This window comes from Sceloporus undulatus, chromosome 4 (genome assembly GCF_019175285.1).
Source record: "Sceloporus undulatus isolate JIND9_A2432 ecotype Alabama chromosome 4, SceUnd_v1.1, whole genome shotgun sequence".
Taxonomy (NCBI): domain Eukaryota; kingdom Metazoa; phylum Chordata; class Lepidosauria; order Squamata; family Phrynosomatidae; genus Sceloporus; species Sceloporus undulatus.
Genome location: NC_056525.1, coordinates 36,888,813 through 36,904,662, shown reverse-complemented (window position 1 = coordinate 36,904,662; position 15,850 = coordinate 36,888,813). Strand labels below are relative to the sequence as shown.

The window sequence follows — 15,850 nt, the reverse complement described above, 5'->3', positions numbered from 1 at the left end:
AAAAAAAACCACACATATGCTCGAGCCCCATTGAAAGTAATGGGGCTCATGCATGGCCGCACCCCATTACTTTAAATGGGATGCCTCGTCCCGCATGCCCGTGCGCTCCTGTGTGGCTTTCAGCATATGCTGAAAGCTGCATATAGTGCGTCTGCATATGATGCAGGCGCACTGTATGTTAAACTCTCCACCTTCTTTACTTCCCCCAGAAGATTTTTTTAAAAAAGATGAATGTTCACCCCATAAGAGCCAATGCACATGTCCAAGGGATTGTTGCACAATCAGAATATACTAGTCATCTTCTTTTTTAATTTTCTTTGCTTGTGGCCCACATTCCTTAGCCTTACGGGGAGCTGGTGATCTTGATGGTTTGGTATCACTAGGATGGCATGCTGCCAAAGTGTTTAGGGCACCATGCAGGCCTGCTGGTGAAGATGAAAGCGGTACAGAGGTGCTTGGGGAAGAAAGCATAGGATGCCCCTGGGATACCAAAGGCACTGAAAGAGCAGGCGCTCGAGTGGCAAACAACTGTGCCAGGTTCTCCAAGGCAACTGTTTGCCTGTCCATGGCGTCTGCAATCCTTCTGGTAGATGTCTCCATCAGAGAGATGAGTTTGTCCATATTTTTTGTAGCCTGGTCCACATGACTTGCCAGGATGGCAAACTCCTCTTTGCGGGCATTACTTTCCCTGGTCTGTGCAAGCTCAGATGTCTCCCTGTGTTTTGAGTGCAAATCACACAGAGCATTTACTAGTCTGTCACCCACTTGTGAGATGGCATCCACAAGTTCTGAGGCAACTTCAGCTTGTTTCCTCTGCTTCCTATTCCAGTGGTTATTCATACAGTCAGCATCAGTTAGGGCTCCCCTAGGGAAGGAGCTGGACGGGCCTGTAATAGCAGAACAGGTTAATACAACAGCAGCATTGTGAAAGGACCCCAGAGCACATTCAATGTAAAAATAACAAGTTATGAGTCAATAGAATTAATTTCAGATGCACTTTATTTACAACAATGAGACAACCTATAGTATGTTTGGAACTTTCCCTTCAACATTGAGTCATCATAAATATAAAGCCCTATATGGCTCAGGTTAGATGAATTTTCCCATAAGAGCCAGGCTCTGAGAGCTTCAGGAAAGCTCTCAGGAAACGCCTTTATTGCAGTCCCAACACAGGCCTGGCTGGTGGGAACAGAGGAGAAGACCTTCTCAGTGACTGCTTCCAGGCCTTGAAACTTCCAGGCTTAAGGTTAGAATGGCCTTCTTCTGGTAACAAGCAAAGACATATAAATTTATTCAGAGTTCAAAATGTTAATATGGTTAATTTCTGTATCACTTACAATCCTTGGAGTCCAATAGATTCTACTGAAATAACTCCATGTTCCTGGGAGTAGTTGTATATCTGCTCTTCAGTGGAACATGGCTCTTGGATTCTGTTTTGCTTGTTTATCCCATTCAGATGTCTGAATAGATCTGGCTATGTATATGGTTCCAGCTTTTATTATGACATCTCGTATCTGCCTTGAAATTATCAGTATTGAAGCTGCTCTTTTTTATCATTGTTATCTGGCTGTATATATCCTTATAAGTGTTATACATTGCCAATATAGTTGTCTTCTGGTTGTATATGGCCTTATAAACTGTGATATTTAGTTCTATTGTATTGCCTATACCCTTCTGTTGTCTTGCATCCCTATATTTCTCACAGTATTATTTACTGTACTATTAACTTGTTTTTAATTATTTATTCAGAGTTTTCTTCCCCTCTGGTTTTCTGTTGGTGTCCTACCAGCACAGGGACTCATGAAATTATGGACAGACCAAACAGTAATCTAATTAACATGTAGCCTAAATTGCACTGCCAGAAAACAATGGGCACCCTGTCAGTGAATTACAATGGCATTAAATCCAACTGATACTATTGTAGAGGAATTTTTGGTCACTGCAGAATTCTGTTCCAGTTATGCAACGACCAAAGTCCCCACAATCTACCTCTCCAGTGTGGCAACCTCCAATATGGCAATTTCTGTGTCAGTGGAAAGTTGGTGAAGAGTTAGAGATGTGCCCAGTTATTTGCCTTTAGCTAAATGCACAGCATTAATATGATGCTCAGAAACCTCCAAGGACTCCTGAAATGTCCCTGAGGATGCCTGTCATAGTGCATCCAGCTAAAGGAAAATAGCTGGACACATATCTTGCTGCTCCTCCCAGCCCATTCTTCACTGACACAGAAATGACCAATATGTGTGTGACAGAACTATACAACGAGAAGGAGCATTCTGGAGAGATTACACTGGGAATTGCATTTTTGCTTATGAGCCAGATACCATCACAATGCAGAACCTTTTGCCTGTATTTTTGACACCTGAATTTCACTTGTCAACATTTACCTGAATTTGCAGAATGGCTCTCCCCTCTAGTGTTGTGAAAATTGGGTGAAGCCACATCACCTGTCAGAATGCCATCTTCTCCATGCTGTTCCCACTCATCACTTGGAGACTGTGCATTTACCAGATCGGAATCCATTTGTGCATCTTGAAAATAGCCATTGGATTCATCTGCAGGTTCTGGAATAGATGCTTCATCATCATCAGAGACAAGGACAACACTTAACTTCTCACTCTTCTCCTGCTCCAGACCGAGTTTTTGTGCCTCTCGGTTCCTCCGATCTATGGAGAGGGAAACTTTGGACACCACAAGGCCCTTGTGCATGCATAGGAAACTATTCAAGGCGTCATAGAAGGGCAGAGCACGCTGGCCACTCACGGAGGAATTATTTCCACAAACAATGGCCTTGTATCCTCGCCGAAGCTCCTTGGCACGCAAACGGCACTGCTTCATATCTCTGTCATAGCCATATTCCCGCATCCGATCGGAGATCCATTCATACTGGGCCTCGTTGCGGAAATTGGTGGCCAACGAGGCTTGGACTTGGTCATCACCCCAGATCTCAATGAATGTCCGGATTTCTTCATCAGGCCAGTAAGGGTTTCGATGGCGGATGCTCTTCCTAGGAGCAAATGACTGGATGTTCATATTCTCTCTTGGCAACTGATGTTGGTCACGGAGCAATGACTTTGTAACTATAGTCGGAGGATGTTTTGTTGATGCAAAGTATTTGGATCGGAGGTTGTTCAGTTCTTGCAAGTTAGTCTGCAGATTTTTTAAGAGGTCATCATTGCTAGCCATTCTTTTCTTAATGCCCTTGCTGCCAAAAAAAGAACAAATACCATAAACTTCCATAGGAACATCAAGGATGATTATTATCTTCCTTTTAAGCAGTTTTTCTGACTTCTATTGGGTTCTTTGCTAACTGGTTCTGATCACATTACCCAGGCTGGGGACTGTGTGGACCCTACAGGTGTTGTTGGACCACATTTCTCACAATCCCTCTTCACTGGCTAGCACTAACTGGAGCTGCAGTCCAACACTATCTGGAAGTCCAATTCCTATCTCTGACATAAACAATTACTTCAGTTGAGCTAGCAACATTTATTAGTTTATGTATTCTGTATTCTCAAAAATGGGTTGTGCAATTGCAGATTCAGTCCCTTCACAGCTGAATACCCCTTTTGAATCCATCAGAGGAAACCTCCCTGCTTTTCCCCTGTCTAATGCAGAGGTGCTCTATTCTGTGGTTACTTGGAGACCATAATATATAAATGAAACTTGTTTTCAATCATACATGTAGAGGACTACACAAGGTCATAACCAGGTACCTAATCTTTTTCCTCTTTATGTTTAGATGTGGCCTTGATCCCCATAATCTATTCAAAGATGTGTAGTCAGCCACATGGACCTTTGTGCATCAAGGCTCTACAGTCCTTTTCTACATCAATGTATTCAAAAGTAAATCCTACTGAATTCAATGACACTTATGTGGAGTAATTTCCAAGGAAGTAAACATGTTGATCTATTTCAGTATAAATAGGGGGGAAAGGGGTGGCACATTTCAGAAACATATTTGGGGTAGCCATGTTTCAGCAAAATAGAACAAAATAATAATAATAATAATAATAATAATAATAATAATCCACAAAACAGTGATGCCTTTATGGGCCCAACTAAAATGCATAAAATAAATAATGCAAGCGTGTTCTGTGGATTTTGAGGCATTTTTAGAACTAACAGATTTATTTTAGAAGAAGTGTTTGTGGATATTCCCCTTCCTCAGCGACATAAAATTGGTGGGATGTTGCTATATTAACAGCAGCAGATGTGGCTGTATTCCTGGTAGAATGGGCAGAATGAAGTCAGCATGCATAAGACTCGTTGAACCCAGTAAACTGAAAAGAAAATGGAGGCATCATTTTACTTGGAAGCAAAATTTCAGTAGCACAGAATTCTTTACAAGGTTTTGGGTGTCATCTTCAGAACACTTATTTAGAAATAAATGCCAGTGGCATAACTGCAAATTATATCCATGTAAATGTATGTAGGATCACAGAGTGCACAAAAACAATACATAAATGTTGCATTCCCTAGCCAGGGGTTACTGAATCATGTCACATTATAAAAGCCAAGATATTAGTTACTGTAAATTAATTTAAGTACTGTAGATGAAAAATTAGCCTTGTTACTAAAATTATTAAAATTCTGCCCAGGAATTCTTTTTTATTTTATTTTTTTTTAAAAAGGAAGTCCTATTTAAAACAGAAATCACAAATGAGGTACTGGTATGTCTATCATCTACTTGCTACTGGAGTAGGCTGAGGAATACGTGTCCTTCCAGAGCGTGTTGGCCTGTAACTCCCATCAACCCAGAAGATAATAGGAGCTATGGCCCAACACTATTTGGATGGACTATGGAAGAAATCACATGATAAAATGTTGCCCCATACAAACTTTCTATAAGTAGAAAACTAGATGTAACAAGAATCTAGTCCAGCATTATGTCCAGAGTATGTGCCAACCTATGAGAAGGACATGAATACAACTGTATTCACCTGTTTCTGCTCTTTAGTAATCAATATACATGACTATATTGCCAAATAAAGGACATTTTCTTTGAAGTGTCCTACATTTTGTGGCTAGGACAAGGTGCCCAGGCATCCTACTTTCCCTGGTACTGGAGATGGTTTATGTCCAAAGTGCATCCTTTTCTCCCTCCCAAATTTTGCACCATACAACTTGATGGATCTCCCTTGTGTGTGTTTATATGCCGTCAAATTCTTGTTGTTGTTGTATGCCTTCAATTTATTTCCAGCTTATGGGCGATACTAAGGTTAACCTATCACAGGGTTTTCTTTACAAGTTTCTTCAGAGAGGGTTTGCCATTGCCATCCTCTGAGGCTTAGAATGTGTGACTTGTCCAGTGTCACACAGTGGGTTTTACAGGTTAATGGGGATTTGAATTCTGTTATCCAGAGGCAATCTAACCCTCAAACCACTACACTGTCGACCCCATTAATTTCATAGGCTTTTCTTAGGCAAGGACTTCTCAAGGGATGGTTTTGCCAGTTGCTTTCTCTGAAATATTGCGTACAGTGCCTGGTATTCAATTCCACTGAAGTACTAACCAGGGCTAACTCTGCTTATCTTCCAAGATCAGATAGGATCTTGTATCTTTAGGCTCTCCTTAGCATCCCACTAACCTAGCACTGGCATCTTCTTCATATGCGGGTTTGGAAATCAAACGCCAGATTTTGAACAGCAAAGAAGAGTAAAGGGATTCCTCTCCTCCTTACATCCTTTAAGGCTGCATCTCCACTACGGAAATAATCCAGTTTGACACTGCTTTAACTGCCATGGCTCAATGCTCTGCAATTCTGGGAACTGTAGTTTGTTTTGGCAGGGTGACTAGATGTCATCGCAAAATATTGGACATCAAAGAAAAATGTAGGACATGACAGAATAAAAGCTAAAAACATTGTTTTAAAGATAAATTCATGCTTCTTAGTCATGCTTAACATGGAGGACATTTCAGAATTCCTCCTGGACAGAAAGTTGAAATGTGGGACATATCCTGACCAGAGCTCTTTGAGAGGGAAGGCTATATATCTCACAAAGCTACAACTCCCTGGAACAGCCATAGCTGTTAAAGTAGTTATTATTTCTGCACTGCGGATGCAGCCTCCCTTCCAAGCACTGTTGGTTTAAATAAACATCAGGAGAGACGGGTTAAGATGGCAGACCTGCCCCACTAAACTGGACCCAAATGAATGTGGGATGTCAGACTCACCATCCCCATTAGCACACTACACTCTTATAGTGCTGCTATTCCACTTTCACGGCTCTGTTTGCCTCCTGTTGCATTCTGGGATTTGTAGTTCAGTGAGGCCTAAGAGCTCTCTGACTGAGAATTCTAAATGGCCCCTCCCTCAACTGCAAATCCCAGAAAGCAACAGGTGGCAGCCAGAGTAGTTAAAGTGGAATAGCAGCACTATAAGAGTATAGTGCAGTCATCTAGAAACCTTTATCTCACATGCAGTGTGACCAGATGCCCTAACCGCAAAGGAGGACAACAAGGCACCAAAAAAATGTACAACATTCAAGAAAAAGGGAGGCTATGACCAAATAAAAGCTCAAAACATTCACAGAAATGTAAGTTAATATGCCTTAGGCTGCATCCACACTGCAGAAATGATCCAGTTTGATACCTTTTTAACTGCCATGACTCAGTGCGATGGAATCCTGGCAACTGTAGGTGTGTGACACATTGAGCCTTCTCTGTCAGAGAGCTCTGGTCCTACTACAAAAACTACAGATCCCAGAATCCCACAGCACTGAGCCACGGCAGTTAAAAGTGGTGTCAGTCTGGATTATTTCTGCAGTGCGGATGAAGCCTTAGTCATGACCAAACTGAAGGATTTTTTTTAAAAATTCCTCCTGCACAGGAGGCTGAAATGGGAAGACAGGTCCTGGGAAAGGAAGACGCCCAGGCAGCCTGTCCTAACCACAAAATGTAGGACACTTCAAAGAAAAAAGGGAGGCTGTGACCAAATAAACATGCTTCTGAATGGTAGTCAAACTGGAGAACACTTTGAAATGCCTCCTAGACAGAAGGTTGAATCATATAGACTTGTAGAGTTGGAAGACTGCAAGGGCCATCCAGTCCAACCCCATTCTGCCATGCAGGAACTCTCAATCAAAGCATCCCCAACAGATGGCCATCCAGCCTCTGCCTAAAGACCTCCAAGGAAGGAGATTCTACTACACTCCAAGGGAGTTTGTTCCACTGTCGAACAGCCCTTACTGTCAGGAAGTTCCTCCTAATGTTGAAGTGGAATCTCTTTTCCTGGAGCTTGCATCCATTGCTCTGGGTCCTAATCTCTGGAGCAGCAGAAAACAAGCTTGCTCCCTCCTCAATATGACATCCCTTCAAGTATTTAAACAGGGCTGTCATATCACCTCTTAACCTTCTCTTCTCCAGGCTAAACATCCCCAGCTCCCTGAGTCGTTCCTCATAGGGCAAGGTTTCCAGACCTTTCACCATTTTTGTCACCCTCCTTTGGACACACTCCAGTTTCTCAATGTCCTTTCTGAATTGTGGTGCCCAGAACTGGACACAATATTCCAGGTGGGGCCTGACCAGAGCAGAATATAGTGGCACTATGACTTCCCTTGATCTAGACACTGTACTTCTATTGATGCAGCCTAAAATCGCATTGGCCTTGTTAGCTGCTGCATCACACTCTTGACGCATGTTCAACTTGTGGTCCACTTGGACTCCTAGATCCCTTTCACACGAATAAGTCTCCTTAAACCAGGTGTTCCCCCATCCTACATCTATGCTTTTCATTTTGCAACCCTAAATGCAGTACTTTGGCTCAGCTTTCTAATCTATTAAGGTCATTTTGAATGTTGATCCTGTCCTCTGGGGTGTTAGCTAACTCCTCCTAAATTTGGTGTCATCTGCAACTCTGATAACTAAAAGGAGGACAGTCCTGGGAAAGGAGGAGCAATTTTTGTTTTAAAAAGTGGCTTTAAAAATAAACATATAAAACAAAAGTGTATTTAAAATTAACTCTGGAGCGCAACCTGGTTCTCCCTGGCCTTTCTCCCCTTCCCCAGAAAGCCCCCCTTCTCCAGCAAGGCGCCCCATTTTGAGAGGCACCTTTGGATGCTCTCCAGCATCATGGCCGCCATTTCAAGACCAAAGACCCTCTCCCTCGCCTTCCCTAAAAGCTTCTGCTCCCCAACCCACAGCCACACACTTACTTGCAAGTTCCCGGCTCGCTCGTGGGCATGGAGGGCGGCCCTCATTGGGCCGGAGCCGTGACGGGCGCGCCTCCGGCCCAATCAGGGGCCGCCTCCGAGTAGGAGGCGGGAGTTGCGTATGTGGGTGGGAGGGGGGAAGAAAGCGGGCGCTCAATCAGGAAGACGGGGCGTGGCCAGAGTCAAAGTCGGTGACTGACAGGCGCGGCCGCGAATCACAACGCTGGACATGAGAAACGGTGGTGGAGAGGGACTTACCAAAGCTGCCAATAAGAAAAGGCGCTTTTGTTGTTGTTGTTACCTTCATTAATAACAATAGCAATTGGGTGCCTTCAAGGCGTTTCTGAAATAATAAATTTTGTGTCATTTGTGGCTATGGAAAGTCAGGGAAAGGTGACCTTGGGCAAGTCACACTCTCTCAGCCTCAGAGCAGGAACACCCCCCCCCAGATCCACAATTGTTATTGGTTATGATAATGTTATTGGTTATGAATAAAGTCATTCCTGTTTTCTGGACCTGGAGTGTTCCTGCACTGAGGCTGAGAGAGTGAGGCTTGCCTGAGGTGACCCAAGTGGGTTTCCATGGCTGAGCCAGGATTCGAACTCTGGTCCCCAGAGAGTCATAGTTTGATCATTGCCATCCTCTGAGGCTGAGGGGACTTATGGCCTGAAGCAAAGTATAGTGACACCCCAAATCCCACACAAAACAGGGGTACTTTTATTCACCTGGCTGGGCCCAACAAAAAAAGCCACAAAATACATGTGGAAAGCTTTCAGCTCAGTACAGTAAACACCCCAAAAATCCACAAAAGAGGGATACTTTTATTGATTGGGGCCAAGCAAAACTGACAGGATTTTATCCAGGGGCAGCCTGAAGCCAAGTAATATAACACCCACAAATCGGGACATACTAAAACAAATGATAGTACTGGTCCATAGGGAAACCATACTTGCCAATAGGGAAATATAGGGGAATACTTGCCCATGGAGAATCATCGGGGATCATTTGCCCAATGATTCTCTATGGGCAAGTATTCCCCAATGATTCCGTATGGCCAAGTATGGCTTCCCTATGGGCAAGTACTGCCATTGGTTTTAGTATGCCTCCCCCAAATCCACAAAATGGGGATACCTTAATGGATTTTGACCACCCAGCCAAACCCATGATTGATTGTTTGGCCCAATCATCAATAAAAGTATCCCTGTTTTGTGGACCTGGGATGCTCCTGCTCTAAGGCTGAGAGAGTGTGACTTGCCTAAACTCACCCCACTGGGATTCCATGGCCATTAAGTGAGCCCAGTATCCCAATTAGAATAGAAATATTGATTATTGATTAGTTGTCCCAATCAAGCAAGGCATCCCTGTTTTGTGGGTTTTTAGGACTTATTGTCCTGAGGCTGAGAGAGAGTGACTTGCTCAAGGCCACCCCACCTCCTGAGTTTCCATAGCCATAAAGTGGTCCAAAACCCACTGCAGACATAACCCAGTTCGAGACCGCTTTAACTTCCCTAGCTCAGTGAGAGGGAATTCTGGTAACTGTAGTTTTGTGAGACATTTAGCCTTCTCTGTCAGAGAGAGCTCTGGTGCCACAACAAACTACAGTTCCCAGTGTCCCCTAGCACTGAGCCAGGGCAGTTAAAAGCGGTCTGAAACTGGATTATTTCTGTAGAGTGCTTTTAGCTGCTCTGTAAGCCAAAGGAGGCTTGCAAAGCCATGCAGCAGAGTTGAAAAGAGGGGAGAGAGAGAGAGAGAAAGAAAGAAAGAACTCCCCTCCCTTTATTACCTTACAAACTCAAGAGAGGAGGACTCATTTTTGAAGGGCCCTGAGGAAGGAGGCGGACGGAGTAGGAAACTGCAAGCCAAGGCAGCAGGGCTTTTGGAAATATCCCTCCAGAGAAGCGTTTCCCAGTTCAAATAACTCTTGAATGAGAAAAGAAAAAGAGAGCCAGCCCCTTGTGGCGGTCACTAGCCGGACCTCTGGCCACTCGAGGGGTGTGGCTGCAACGAGGGTCATTTTAGACATTTTAATCCCTTTGGGCCCACAACAAGCTCCATCTCCCAGAAAGAACCAGACAAAGATTTAAAGCGGTGCCAAACTGGGTTATTTCTACAGTGTGATGGGCTGGCTGGCCCTCAAAGTGGGTTGCTCAGGTCCAAGACACACTGCAGAAATAATCCACTCTGAGACTGCTTTAACTGCCCTGGCTCAATGCCATGGAACCCTGGGAATTGTAGTTTGTTGTGGCACCAGAGCTCTCTCCCTCTCTGACAGAGAAGGCCAAATGTCTCACAAAACTACAGTTCCCAGGATTCCATGGCATTGATTGAGGCAGGGCAGTTAAAGCAGTCCCAAACTGGGTTATTTCTGCAGGGTGTTTTGGACCAAAGTAACCATGTCCACATACTTAGCTTGACTATAGTCCAAAAAACACTGTGGAAATAATCCATTTTGAGACCGCTTTAACTGCCTTGCCTCAATGCTAGGGAATTCTGGGAACTGTAGTTTTTGAGACATTTAGCCTTCTCTGTTAGAGTGCCCTGCTGCCACAATAAACTACAGTCCCCAGGGTTCCCTAGTACTGAACCAGGGCAGTTAAAGCGGTCTCAAACTGGATTATTTCTGCAGTTGGTTTTGGACCCATGAAGTACATGAGTAGCACTGTTCCAATTTTTCTTTACAATATTTAGAAATTTTAATACTTAAAAAGTCCTTTTTGCTATGCTTTTTGCTAAATGTTTTATTGATTTTACTTTAAAAGAAGTCAAGATACAAATATAAACAGTACAAGAATATAGTAAACTTCCCCGATATCCCCCTCCCTCGGGTGTCTTCCAAAATAACATGCCTATAAGGTGTGCTTTATTATTTGTTAATTATCCACTTCTTTCAATTATCCTAAATTATATTTCTAAGTTTCCCTCAAAGTTATAGTTTAATGATATTCCTTAAGAAATTAAATTTTAATCTTATAGTGCCATTTGTTCGAATCTAGAAAGGTCTGCTAACTTTGTTTATACTTCTCCTGCAATTCTCCATCTATTGCATCCAACATTTTATTCATTTCGGCAGCTTCTACCATTCTCAACATCCACCTGTCTATAGATGGTGTGTATCTGGAGATTTCCATTTTTGTGCAAGCATGACTCTGTCTTGCAACTAAGACCATGTATAGAATTTGTTTCCAATATTTATTTGTATTTGTCATTTGTATGCCATTGATCATGTTCAGGAGGTACAATCCTGGAATAAACTCAAATTCGATGTCAAGAATATCACAAATTGCTTTATGAAGCTGTTTCCAGACTTTTGCTATCACTGGACATGTCCACCACATATGAAACCAAGAACCAGAGGTGGTTTTTTTTAACATCTCCAGCAGCTCAAATAACCATTTCTATAAATCTTAGCTAATCTAGCTGGTGTCAAATGGCATCTTATTATTTCCATTTTGTAAAAAAATTCTCTTAGATTCTGGTTTTTGGTAAACTTCCTAGTATGCTGTCTTGCTTGCATCCAACTTTTCAAAGGGATTTCCGTGCCGATGCCTTTAACCCATCTAATCATATAGTCTTTTACTATTTCTTCCTCAAGATTTCTGTCAGGCCTGATACAGACAGGCCGAAATAAAGCTGCTTCGAGTCACTTTGGAGGTATGGTGTTTCAAAGATGCATGCGTCCTAAGAGTCCAGAAGCCGCACCAAAGCCATGCTCCAGTCCTAAGGACTGGAGTGCAGCTTTGGTGCAGCTTCCAGTCTCTAAGGTCACATGCATCATTGAAACAACATACCTCCAAAGTGACCTGAAGCAGCTTTATTTTGGCCTGTCTGTATATCACTTTGTAAAGTTTTGATATTTGTTTCGCTTTATTTTCCAGGAGTATTGTATCAATCTCATTTTTTGAAGATAAAGGCCTATCTTATTTCTATCGGCTTTAACTATTCCCAGTAGCTGATGATATAATAATCAATGAATTTTTTCCTCTATAGTTTGAATGTCCTTTATGTCCCTCATTTCGACGTTTCCATATCTTGTCTTTGAGTCTATAATATCGTTATATCTTAAATATTTTTCTGTTGATTTATGTCTGCCCAGCATCACTTCTTGTGGAGACCTCCATCTAGGAATACCTCAATAAAATGTTGCTTTTATTTTGGACCATACTTTTATGAGGCCTGTTCTCAGTATATGGTGTTTGGATTTGTGATGAACTCTTATTTTGTCATAACACAAGTATGTGTGCCAACCAAATCTGAGATTAAAGCCCTCTAAATCAAGCAGTCTTTTGTTGTCTAATTTTATCCAGTCCTGTAACCAGGCTAGGGCACTAGCCTGGAAGTATGTTTCAAACCAGGGAGACCACACCTGCCTTTTTTTTCCTGGTCAGTTAGGTTTTTCATTCTAGTTCTCAGCTTTTTCTCCTCCCAGAATTTTTTTCCCCAGTTTTTTATTCCATGCCAAAAAAGGTTTACTGTTACATCTTATGGGTAGGTTGATAAACAGAAAATTTAATTTGGGGAGGATCGTCATTTTGATCACAGATATCCTGCCATAAAAGGATAGTTTAAGTCTTGTCCATCTTGCTAAATCTTCCTTAATTCCTTTCCAAGTCTTCTCACAGTTAAGTCTGAATAAGTCTGTATTGCTATTTGAAAGGTGAATGCCCAAATATTTGGCTTTTTAAACAGGTTTGCATTGAGTTTTTTCCATTAGAGTTATTTTTTCCTCTAGCAACATGTTTTTGGTAATTATCAATGATTTCTGTTTATTCAGCCTAAAACCTGTGAGGTCTCCGAATTTGTATAATAAATCCATTAGATTATTGATGCTTTCCAAAGGGTCCTCTAAAAAGATAATCAAGTTTAATTAAAATAAATTAATTTAATTTAATTTAAACTCAGAACTTTTTATTTTTGTCCCCTTTATTCCCTGATCTAGTCGAATTCTGTTAATGAGCAGTTCTGGAATAATGATCAATAATAGTGGACATCCTTGCCTAACTCCCCATGATATAGCAAATTCTTTGGCTTTTTGTTCACTGTAGATGTTTTTTATCCAGCATAGGAATTTCTCTCCAAATTGCAGTTTTTTCTTTGGGACAAAAGTAATTTAATTTAAAATATTTCCTGTTGTAAATCAATTAAATGTTGCACCCCTAATTGGATACCGCAAGTCTGCATTATTTTTCAGAGTTATGTAAAATGCAACTTGAAATACTCATCACTTTCAAAACTGTTGGCTAGCTACTAACACACAAAGACAAGGTTTTTTTATTAGCAAAATAGCTGAATTTGGGGGAAATACTCCAGCATTAAGAAAATATCTAGTATACACCAGCAACTGCAGAACAGTATGGACTGTAAACTATCAGTGAATGCACACTCCAATCACATACCAGTAGTTTTAGTTATTCAGTGAGGAATAATTTACTGATCAGTGGTGCTTTTGAGTTTTGATCATTTTTCCAAATTGTGCGTTTCTAGGTAGTATGTCTATTATAGGGAAGCCTTCAAATGTGTGACACACAAGGTAACTCCAGGAACTGGCTTGCTGAAGCTACAAACAAATTTACCTGTCAACTACAGCTTTGGCTCAGCACAACATCCAAATGACATGCTGACCTCCTAATTTTTATTGCATTTTGTGACACATTGATATAGAGGTTGGTGATAGAAAAATCACATCATTCTATAAAATCTGCTGTCCAGAACAAATGCTTCAATATGCTTCAGCTGAAAGGAAAGACAAACCTGAAACTGGTTGTTTTATAGCATATTTTTAAAGCCAGTGATCACGTAATTTATAAAAGAGAATGCTAGGGGCTCATGCCATCTTGAAAAACCATGCCTGCTCATACTGACTTTCTGGTGTCAGAAATGCATCCTGCATATACATTATTTTCGTTGATTTCTGTACATGCTCCAGAGTTTGCCCTAGCTTTCCAAATATGGTCCAGAAGTACAACCTGGTTCACTTTAAGACTTATTGGAAGGCTTGTTTGCAAGGGCTGCTAATACAGTACAATAAATCCAATGAGAGTATTAATATGCAGACCACTTGGGGCTTTACAAACCTAGCACCTTGAACTGAGTCCAGACATAAACTGGGAGCCAGTGTACAGATGTCTCTCAATGGGTATTTGTTGTTGTTGTTGTGTGCTTTCAAATGGTTTCTGACTTACAGTGAAGATGTCTCTCAGTGGGTAGTTGTTGTTGTTGTGTGCTTTCAAGTTGTTTCTGACTTACCGCTAAGGCAAAATTATCATGGTGTTTTCTTGGCAACATTTATTCAGAGGAGGTTTGCCATGCCTTCCCTTGAGGCTGAGAGGATGTGATTTGCCCAAGGTCACCCATTCAGTTTCATGGGCAAACTGAGAATTGAATTCTGATCTCCAGAGTCACAGTTCAACAACACATGATAGTGGCAAGAGTCTCCATGAGATGAACCTTCTAAGTTTTAAGGGCAGCCCTATGTGGAACACATTACAATAATCTTATCTAAAAGCCAGTATTGTTAATGATAGTGACCAAATCTCTGTTAGTGACCAAATTTCTGTTCTCTAGTAGTGTGAGTAGCTGGTGTATCAGCCAAAATTGATAGCAGACACACTGGAACACTTGAACTTGTTGGAATCAGTTTGATTGTCGAAGGTTCTCCTAAACAATTAATCTGAATCCTTAGGGGGAAGCTGACCTTGCCCAGGCAAGGGGGAGGGATGAGGGCATCTCACCCCCAATTAAGAACCCTACCCCTCATGAAATTTTCCATCAGTTCCCAAATTTCTAGCATTGCAGAACATGATATGTTGAAAATGATTTACACCTAGAATTCTTATTTTTGCTCTTGGTAACATTGCCTTTTCTTTAGAAGATTAAACTTTATTTTTATAATTGCAATTGATATTTTAAATTATTACAATATTAGAATTGGGGACCAAATGAATTTCATTAGTTGGGGCATTCCCCCCTCCCCCTATCTACACCCCAATCCAGAGAAAGTATTTTCACAGTGAGTTGAGCTGCCCATTGACATCAACACAGTCTTTTCTGGACTGAGTTTAAATTTATTCACCCCCAAATCAGTGTATCATTGATCCTAGACATATGATGAAAAAAAAAAGATATTCTATTAGGCTTCCTCTATCTATACAGACTGTAACTCATTTATGAGGAAAGTCCTTGAGAGAGATGGTATTCATCTGTGTGGACATCAATGAAGGTATTCTTCAGTTAAGAATGGCCAAGAGAAAATCAACATACCTTGTACAAAGAGATCATTCTTTTTTGACTCTTCATCCATTTCGGTAGGAGTACTTAGACCTTATGAATCAAAACAACCATGATGACTGAGTATCTTATGCATTTTTCCTTTCTGGACCTCTTTGCAGGTATCGATGGGAATCCAGAAAGTGTCATGGGCATCTTCCTCTTCTTTGGATAGGGTTGACCACAAGCTATTTATAGTTATATGCCAAGAGTATGTTGCAAACAAAATGTAAACAGCTAATTCTGATTCAAAATGATTCTTTGTGAAGCAACATGGTAATATTGTTTTTAAGTTCACTATAAAAAGTAGTTGATACATTTTTGGAGTTTGGAACTGAAAGTTTCACCTGGGACTGACTCTTGTTTTGCTCAGATACATACAAGCATAGAGACATCTGGCTTAAAATGGAAAAAAACTACCATCCTGCCATGG

General features: G+C 41.4%; 1 protein-coding gene across 5 annotated transcripts; it reads right to left on the bottom strand.

The window, feature by feature from the left end:
* Positions 1-289: 289 nt before the first annotated feature.
* Positions 290-8,275, bottom strand: LOC121930089. Of its 5 annotated transcripts, XM_042466273.1 has the most exons (4): positions 8,054-8,118; positions 4,127-4,283; positions 2,388-3,205; positions 290-887 (listed from the first exon to the last, which is right to left on the bottom strand). In XM_042466273.1, the coding sequence occupies exons 3-4, from the start codon at positions 3,184-3,186 to the stop codon at positions 292-294; spliced, it is 1,395 nt and encodes a 464-aa protein (XP_042322207.1). In that variant the 5' UTR covers positions 3,187-3,205; positions 4,127-4,283; positions 8,054-8,118; the 3' UTR covers positions 290-291. The 5 variants fall into 5 exon arrangements, with proteins under 5 accessions (XP_042322207.1, XP_042322206.1, XP_042322205.1 ...); XM_042466272.1 differs by lacking the exons at positions 4,127-4,283; positions 8,054-8,118 and adding an exon at positions 8,158-8,275; XM_042466271.1 differs by lacking the exon at positions 4,127-4,283 and having other exon boundaries at positions 8,054-8,112.
* Between the last annotated feature and the right edge of the window lie 7,575 nt (positions 8,276-15,850).